Consider the following 8,995-nt stretch of genomic DNA (forward strand, 5'->3'; position numbering starts at 1 on the left):
TAAAAAAGGTAGAGGTGTGGATCAGAAAACCAGTCAGTATCTGGTGGGACCATCAGTTGCGTCATGCAACGCTACACATCTCCTTCACATAGAGTAGATCAGGCTGTTGATTGTGGCCTGTGGAATGTTGTCCCACTCCTCTTCAATGGCTGTGTGAAGTTGCTGGATAATGTCGGGAACTGGAACACGCTGTCGTACATGTCGATCCAGAGGATCCCAAACATGCTCAATAGGTGACTTGTCTGGTGAGTAATTAGGCCATGAAAAAAATGGGGAAATGTTCAGCTTCCAGGAATTGTTTACAGATCCTTGTGACGTGGGGCTGTGCATCATGCTGAAACATGAGGTGGATAAATGGCATGACAATGGATCACAGGATCTCATCAAGGTATCTCTGTGCATTCAAATTGCCATCGATAAAATGCAATTGTATTCATTGTCCGTAGCTTATGCCTGCCCATCCCATAACCTCACTGCCACCATGGGGCACTCTGTTCACAACGTTGACATCAGCAAACCACTCATCCACATAACGCCATACACACTGTCTGCCATCTGCCCGGTACAGTTGAAACCGGGATTCATCTGTGAAGAGCACACTTCTCCAGTGTGCCAGTGGCCATCGAAGGTGAGCATTTGCCAACTGAAGTCGCTTACAACGCCAAACTGCAGTCAGGTCAAGACCCTGGTGAGGACGACGAGCACGCAGATGAGCATCCCTAAGACTGATTCTGACAGTTTGTGCAGCAATTCTTTGGTTGTGCAAAACCACAGTTTCATCAGCTGTCTGGGTGGATGGTCTCAGTCAATCCCGCAGGTGAAGAAGACAGATGTGAAGAAGACAGATGTGGAGGTCCTGGGCAGGCATGGTTACAAGTGGTCTGCGGTTGTGAGGCTGGTTGGACCTTTTAATGTCCCCTGCACAAGGTGCACCTGTGTAATGATCATGCTGTTTAATAAGCTTCTTGATATGCCATACCTGTCAGGTGTATTGTCTTGACAAAGTAGAAATGCGCACTATTGAGAGAAATATGCTTTTTGCGTATGTAGAACTTTTCTGGGATCTTTTATTTCAGCTCATGAAACATTGGACCAACACTTTACATGTTCGTTAAATTTTTGTTCAGTGTTCATTGTGAGACTGGTTACATTGTGCAAAATCTGCAGCAATAAATATACATTATTTAATGTGTAGGTTTAGCAAATTAAACTTGGTGGATTCCTTGTTGGACACGTCTCACTAACGCACTGTTCTTCTCTTGGTGATAGGCTATCCCCGTCAAACAGTCTGGAAAAGAGAATGACAGAGACCTCTATTGACCATAAGACCAATATAGCATGGGCAGCGCCATAGAGCGCTTCCGAAATGTTAAAGTGGTCAAACTAGTCAACTGTGTGGGGATTCTTATGGGTTGTAGCCTCAATGGCGCTACCTATACTGTGACAGATATAAAGATGGTTCCTCTATCTATCTCTATGTTTTGACCGCATTGGGACTGCCTTCTGGCATCTAGTGAGTGAGTTCTGGAACGCTGCCTGATGTGGGCTACTGCGCAAGCCGTGCTTACAGCTGCAGTGAATATATGTTCAGCACTGCGCGCTTCGCGCTCCCATCTGCACAGTACACTATGGAACGGAACAGGGATGACTGCCACAGGACCGAAGGAAAAAGAAGAGACCACAACCCCCAGCATGACGGATGACAGGAGCGAGATGATGTATATTCTGGAGACGCCCCAGATGCGAGGCGAGGAGGAGAGGCTTCGAACTTTTGAAAACTGGCCGGGCGATGCACCGGTCACCGCGACCAACCTAGCCAGAGCGGGCTTCTTTTTACTGGGGCCCGATGATAAGGTCAAGTGCTTCTGTTGTGGAGGGATCCTGAGGTATTGGGTCCATGGGGACAGTCCGATCGTCGAACACAAGAGACACTTCCCCACTTGTAGTTTGGTAATGGGTAGAGCCGTTGGGAATATCCCACTGTATGTCGTTCCCGGGTCCCCTTCTGACTCCGTGGACGGTCAGCTGTTGAGCCAGCTCCAGAGGATGACTGTGGACGACCAGGGGGCGGCCGGGCAAGCTGTTTACCCCGAGATGGAGTCAGAGGAATCCCGTCTCACCACCTTCCACAACTGGCCCACCGGTGCGGCGGTCCAGCCCGATGTTCTGTCGAGGGCAGGATTCTTCTACACAGGTGCGCAATAGTATTTGTTGATGGTGAGAGAGAAATCCTATTGTGACATCAGTGTGTGTTGTGTATTTCCACTTTTCTAAATTATGTTGGGAACATTTTATAACTTGCTTCTTTCTTTTAGTTCCCATGTTTAGTGAAGCTATTGGACAAAATGACGCACGCCTTGGCAATTACAAATTGGCAATTGGATATTCAGAAATAGCAGGTTCCAGTCTTTGTGTGTGGGACAATAGCCATGCTGAGTCATGTGTTTGTAGACAGAAAAAGCTGGACAGGACTGGGACTGCGTAAAGGAAAACATCACTGTTATGGTTAGACTGTTGTGTTCATTCAATCTTAGAACATAAAACGACTAAGAGCGAATCAGAAACAACTTTTCCTTTGTTTGAAATACAGTTTTGGAAATGCAATAACACAATCCACATTCTCACAGCAGGAATGTTGGGGTATCTGCCTGTGTGTATTAATGTGATCATTTGTGTCATTGTGTGTGCAGTGGCGGTTCTAGCTTGTATGGCTCCCTGGGCGACCCCCCCACCCCCCTTCAGCGCCCCCGCCAAAACAAAGCACCATTCTGCACTAACTGTCATTTTTATTCAGATATTTGGAACAATACAAGTAAATAATCATAACATTTAAAACTATACAAATATATACAAAATACCTTCCCAGGTAGTAGCCTGCCTATGTCACAAACTAGAATCAAGGCCCCCTCTCCGACAAGGCTATTTGACTCACAGTCCCACGCGGTGACATGATAATGCAAATGAGCGATAGAAAACCGATCCTGCAAATGTCAGCATTCCAATTTTGTTTGTGTGGGCGCCCCGTGCTGTCCCCAACAAGATGCCGCCCCGGTCGGCTGCCATTGTCGCCTATACCTAAATTTGCCTGTGTGTGTGTGTACACGGACAGCAAACACACACTGCTTGCTGTCTGTGTGTACTGTATGCATGTGTGTGTTTTTTAGTGTGTCTAATCTTCATGTAAAGTCTTTGTCAGAAGTGCTATGATAGACAAAATATTATGTCCCTCCTCCTAGGACACGGTGACAACGTGAAATGTTTCTACTGTGATGGAGGGCTGAGGAACTGGGAACCTGGAGATGACCCCTGGCAGGAGCATGCCAAGTGGTTTCCACGGTAACACACAAACTGTCAAAATGCAAAATGTAAGGCCTTTGACCCTGTGTCCACGGTTCTGCTGTGTCAACTTTCTCTTTCATTCCCCAGATGTGACTTCCTGATCCAGACGAGAGGGCGAGACTACGTCAGCAACATCCAGGATACTCACTTCAATAGAGAGACTGTGGTAAGTACCTTAATCACTAACATTCATCCTTCACTGTTGTGCTTCACTGTCCTCCACTGTCATACCAAAAGCCAGGATCATTTGTATATTTGTAGTGTGCCAACATAACTGTTGTGGTCACTACAGTGTGTTAGAGAATAAATAGATCCCCAGTGTTGATTTGTTTTCCAGGGTGTATCACAGACTCCGGTGTCCAGAGAAATCAACTCAGAAAATGGTGAGTCCCAGGATACAAATGGAAACATTGAAACTTATATTACATCCACTTCATTCTCTTGACCCCCGCCTCCCTAAATGACATCAATGGGTGATCCGCCCCAGGTGTTAACCTGTGCTGAACAAACACAATAAATATGGATTGCCTTGGAAACCAATACGCTGCTTTCCCCTGGATACAGACTAAGAGGATGTATTACATAAGTGGGCACTTAAACGTGTGTGTGTGTACAAATACTGTCCGTTTCAGCTGTTTTAGAGGACAGTCAGAGAAACAGATGTATCCCTCAGTGGTGCTTTTCTCTGTATTTATCACAACTCAATTTGTTTCTGTGGTTTAATGTGTGTCAGAGAGGTGATGCGGGGCTTTTGGTTGCCTCTTGTTTGCCCACTCCCACACCCTGGGGTACTGCTCTCTCCACTCCCACACCCTGGGGTACTGCTCTCTCCACTCCCACACCCTGGGGTACTGCTCTCTCCACTCCCACACCCTGGGGTACTGCTCTCTCCACTCCCACACCCTGGGGTACTGCTCTCTCCACTCCCACACCCTGGGGTACTGCTCTCTCCACTCCCACACCCTGGGGTACTGCTCTCTCCACTCCCACACCCTGGAGTACTGCTCTCTCCACTCCCACACCCTGGGGTACTGCTCTCTCCACTCCCACACCCTGGGGTACTGCTCTCTCTACTGTGCCGTTTATCAAATTATAAAATGCTAGCACAATAGCATCACATACTGTTGCTGAATCTGCTATTCATCTTTTTTTAGTTGTACTGAATACAAGAGAGGAAAAAAGTCTGGTTTTCCATATCTCAAGGAGAGACACATCGTCTTGGTAACGCTGAATAAAAATGCAGTGCTGTTGGTTTTCAGTGAAACTCTATATAACCGTCTCTTTCCCAACTTCCCACCTAATACCTGTTTTGTTTTTTCTCTCTCCCCGTCCCTCCCTGTCCTCCCCTCTGTCAGATGTGGTGGGTGGTCTGGGCGTACCCTCGGCCATGTTGTCTCCTGTGGTCCAGACCGTGCTCCAGATGGGGTTTGAGGCTGGCCTGGTGGAGAGTCTGGTCCAGACGAAGTACCTGCTGAACGGCCAGCACTACACCTCCGTGTCTGGCCTGGTCACTGACATACTGGCAGCTGAGGAGGTGGACCGGACCAGGAGGCCGCAGAGCAGAGGTCAGAGTAAGAATGGTGATTATATTAATGATAATGGCTTGGATTTACATAGAACCTTTCTGATGTTCAAAGCACTTAACACTGTAAGGGGAGGGGATTCACTTCATCCACTACCAGGGTGATAGTACAGTAGCAGCATGTGCCTGGGTACAGCTCACAGGGGTCAATCCCTAAACATTAGCCTTGTCTGACAGAACCCACTGCCTCTACCCATAGATACTTGTTTGGAGGTAGGGACCAGCGGATTGTTATTGTTATGGGCTAGGTAAAGGCTAAGGGCTCACATTACTTGAACTTACAACCTACAGGGCTCTAATTACACTTTGACCCCTGGGGGAGTCCTAAAAATAGCCTGCTGGACCAACGTTGGTATCTTTAACTCTGATGTTGACCACGTTCATATTTTAACACAACCCTTTGATATTCTTGTTCATCTGAAATGACTGGATTGACACTGAGAATCAACAAATGGAGACTCTTGTTAAACATGTAAATAAACTCAGCAAAAAAAGAAGCGTCTTCTCAATGTCAACTGCGTTTATTTTCAGCAAACTTAACATGTGTAAATATTTGTATGAACATACGATTCAACAATTGAGACAAACTGAACAAGTTCCACAATTAAATAATGTGTGTGTGTGTGTGGGGGGGGGGGGGGGGGCAGTAATTAACAGTATCTGGTGTGGCCACCAGCTGCATTAAGTACTGCAGTGCATCCCCTCCTCATGGACTGCACCAGATTTGCCAATTCTTGCTGTGAGATGTTACACCACTCTTCCACCAAGGCACTTGCAAGTTCCTGGACATTTCTGGGGGGAATGGCCCTAGCCCTCACCCTCTGATCCAACAGGTCCCAGGCGTGCACCATTCTGAGATCCGGGCTCTTCGCTGCCCATGGCAGAACACTGACATTCCTGTCTTGCAGGAAATCACGCACAGAACAAGAGGTATGGCTGGTGGCATTGTCATGCTGGAGGGTCATGTCAGGATGAGCCTGCAGGAAGGGTACCACATGAGTGAGGAGGATGTCTTCCCTGTAACGCACAGCATTGAGATTGCCTGCAATGACAACAAGTTCAGTCTGATGATGCTGTGACACACCGCCCCAGACCATGACAGAACCTCCACCTCCAAATCGATCCCGCTCCAGAGTACAGGCCTCGGTGTAACGCTCATTCCTTTGACGATAAACGTGAATCCGACCATCACCCCTGGTGAGACAAAATCACGACTCGTCAGTGAAGAGCACTTTTTGCCAGTCCTGTCTGGTCCAGCGACGGTGGGTTTGTGCCCATAGGCAACGTTGTTGCCAGTGATGTCTGGTGAGGACCTGCTTTACAACAGGCCTACAAGCCCTCAGTCCAGCCTCCTATTGCGGACAGTCTGAGCACTGATGGAGGGATTGTGCGTTCCTGGTATAACTCGGGCAGTTGTTGTTGCCATCCTGTACTTGTCCCGCAGGTGTGATGTTCGGATGTACCGATCCTGTTTAGGTGTTGTTACACGTGGTCTGCCACTGCGAGGCCAGTCAGCTGTCCGTCCTGTCTCCCTGTAGCGCTGTCTTAGGCATCTCACAGTACGGGCATTGCAATTTATTGCCCTGGACACATTTGCAGTCCTCATGCCTCTTTGCAGCATGCCTAAGGCACGTTCACGCAGGTGAGCAGGGACCCTGGATATGTTGTTTATGGTTCATTGAACAAGCATGGGAAACAGTGTTTAAACCCTTTACAATGAAGATCTGTGAAATTATTTGGATTTTAACAAATGATTAGTTTAGATGATGTTACTGTGAGTAACCATGTCTCACCCTTTACTGTTGGTGTTTTCTGTCCCTATCAGGGCTGGTGGAGAGGCATGGGCTCAGTGCAGGAGGGGTCAGGACACAGACACCCATCAGAGAAAAAGGTCAGAGGTCATGTGTATTTCACACACACACACGCCCACACACACGCCAACACTCCTGTGTGTATTTCAGCAGTGGGCGACCCCACCCCTGATGAGCTCCTGCGTCAGCTGCAGGAGGAGCGGACATGTAAGGTGTGTATGGACAAGCGGGTTTCCATTGTCTTCATCCCCTGTGGTCACCTGGTGGTGTGTAGCGACTGTGCTGCCAGCCTGCGTCACTGCCCCATCTGCAGAGCCACCATCAGAGGCAGTGTCCGAGCATTCATGTCCTGAAAGACACACACTCAAGTACGAGACCCCTGTAAATATGTATGACACAATTATCCTATAGTATCCCTAATACACTGAGAAACAATACACAATTTCCTTGTTTCCCTTTTAGGCTTTTGTTTACCTTCGACAGATGAAGAAAGATTCTAGAACTCCTTGGAGCAGCTCACATTATTTTATAGGTGCTGTGAGAACATTCTGAAAATGTTCCCTGGATGTTGGATGCCAGATCTGACCCACGTTAAAACCGTTGATTTGCCCTGCTCAGAATACCCTCAAATTAAAATGGCCTCGTTTTGGCTGTAATATATTATATATACAACAATAAAAACATATGCAATATCCAGTGTTTTGTCAGTGTTGATGTTTACAGTGATCAATTGGAAGAGCAAGTTAAATCTGTCCAACTGCACATCAGATTACAGTTAGAATATTTGCACAAAATTTGAATAATCCCTAAAACAAATAAATCACAATGAGAATGATTAAAAGTACACATTGTTTTTATTAACAAAACTTCTATTTACACGTTTGGACAAATAGGATAACATAATTGAGTCACGTGATGGGGACTACAGAGGACACAAAATGAAGAGAAATACAAAAAGCTTTTCCCCCACGTTCCTATACAAAGACACAGAATTATCTACAAAGAGGTGGACTCTTTTTCAGTGGTATCCATTACGCCACCACAATAGGCCCCAACCAACTCTAATGCCAGGTATGACTCTTCCATTCCCTGTCGGAGAGGCTGCATTGCATTAAAAGGAAGAACTGTTCCCATAAATCAAATTACTTTAGTTGTCTTCAAGCGAAGAGATGAGGTGCAGTGTGTGATCATTTCTGATAATGATCCTGGCTACAGTTATTAAATTGTAGCTGATACTACAGTATGTTCATCAGTACTGACAGACAAGCCCGGCTTGGTATTGATAAAACTTGGGGTTTACTCACTGTAGTCCAACATACAATATTACAGAAGGAAATGTAATGTATAGAGCTGGTAATATCTATGACAGAATGGCTATTCTGCAAAAGACATCTCTATATGAATGTTCTTTAATATTGCCCTCTCCTGAAATAATGATATCCTATTACCTATATAGTGCACTACTTTACGATATCATTTGAGACAGTCCATGGTTTACTATTATCATTGTTGCACCACCGTTCTGCAATAGAATTCCTATCAAGCCCATATCAGTTGCGAGAAAGAGCTGTGATTTCAATATCATCAAATGAGCAGCCTGTCTTCCAAACCCACAATACCACATGGGATAAGAGCATGTTGATCAGATGCTGCTGGAAACAAGATCAAACCAAATTCAAATCCTCCTATGTTCAAGGCTCTTTTGATTAGGTAGAAAACAAGCTTTGATTAAAAAAAAGGTTAAATCATTGCATTCATGTCTCAGCAGATAAGACAAATTATACAAAAAATAAAAACAATTGAGCTTAGAGGCTACAGAAATAAAGGAATACATTAGTTCTTCTGAATGATGTTAAGTATAAGACTGCATGGATAACGTGGAGATAAAGAAGTATAGTCATATACACGTACATACATGCAGGGCAGTAACCTGGACCTTTCTATGGGGTCCAGTGTCCAGTAGGACAATGGAAAATATCCATAACTGTTTTTTTGTAACTTATCAATGAACAATATGCCATGAAAGCGTAAATGACAAAGATGAGGGGTTTGTTCAAGTGAAGAACACATACATATTCAGCAGTATTTAATGTGTACATGACCACATTCAACAGCAGGGGGCAGTAGAGGTACATAGTAATAAAACAGAAGGGGACGGGCCAGGTAGAAGGTGCTCTTACCCACAGATCTATGATCAGTTGCCCCTTCTCAAAACTTAAAAAGAGATTAAACACAAAACTGAGCTTAGATCAGTGTCTACGGG

At 45.7% G+C, this 8,995-nt stretch overlaps 1 protein-coding gene across 6 annotated transcripts; it reads left to right on the forward strand.

The window, feature by feature from the left end:
• The first annotated feature begins 1,269 nt into the window (after window positions 1-1,269).
• On the forward strand, window positions 1,270-7,428 carry LOC109869626 (baculoviral IAP repeat-containing protein 7-B-like). Of its 6 annotated transcripts, none has more exons than XM_031804058.1 (8): window positions 1,270-2,194; window positions 3,237-3,336; window positions 3,427-3,505; window positions 3,677-3,722; window positions 4,695-4,904; window positions 6,747-6,812; window positions 6,886-7,100; window positions 7,195-7,428. In XM_031804058.1, exons 1-7 carry the CDS (start codon window positions 1,540-1,542, stop codon window positions 7,083-7,085), a joined length of 1,356 nt encoding a protein of 451 aa, XP_031659918.1. In that variant the 5' UTR covers window positions 1,270-1,539; the 3' UTR covers window positions 7,086-7,100; window positions 7,195-7,428. The 6 variants fall into 6 exon arrangements, with proteins under 6 accessions (XP_031659918.1, XP_020315476.2, XP_020315477.2 ...); XM_020459887.2 differs by having other exon boundaries at window positions 1,513-2,194; window positions 4,695-4,919; window positions 6,883-7,100; XM_020459888.2 differs by having other exon boundaries at window positions 1,513-2,194; window positions 4,695-4,919.
• The last annotated feature ends 1,567 nt before the right edge of the window (window positions 7,429-8,995 follow it).

The sequence above is a fragment of the Oncorhynchus kisutch genome, linkage group LG24 (assembly GCF_002021735.2).
Source record: "Oncorhynchus kisutch isolate 150728-3 linkage group LG24, Okis_V2, whole genome shotgun sequence".
Taxonomy (NCBI): Eukaryota; Metazoa; Chordata; class Actinopteri; order Salmoniformes; family Salmonidae; genus Oncorhynchus; species Oncorhynchus kisutch.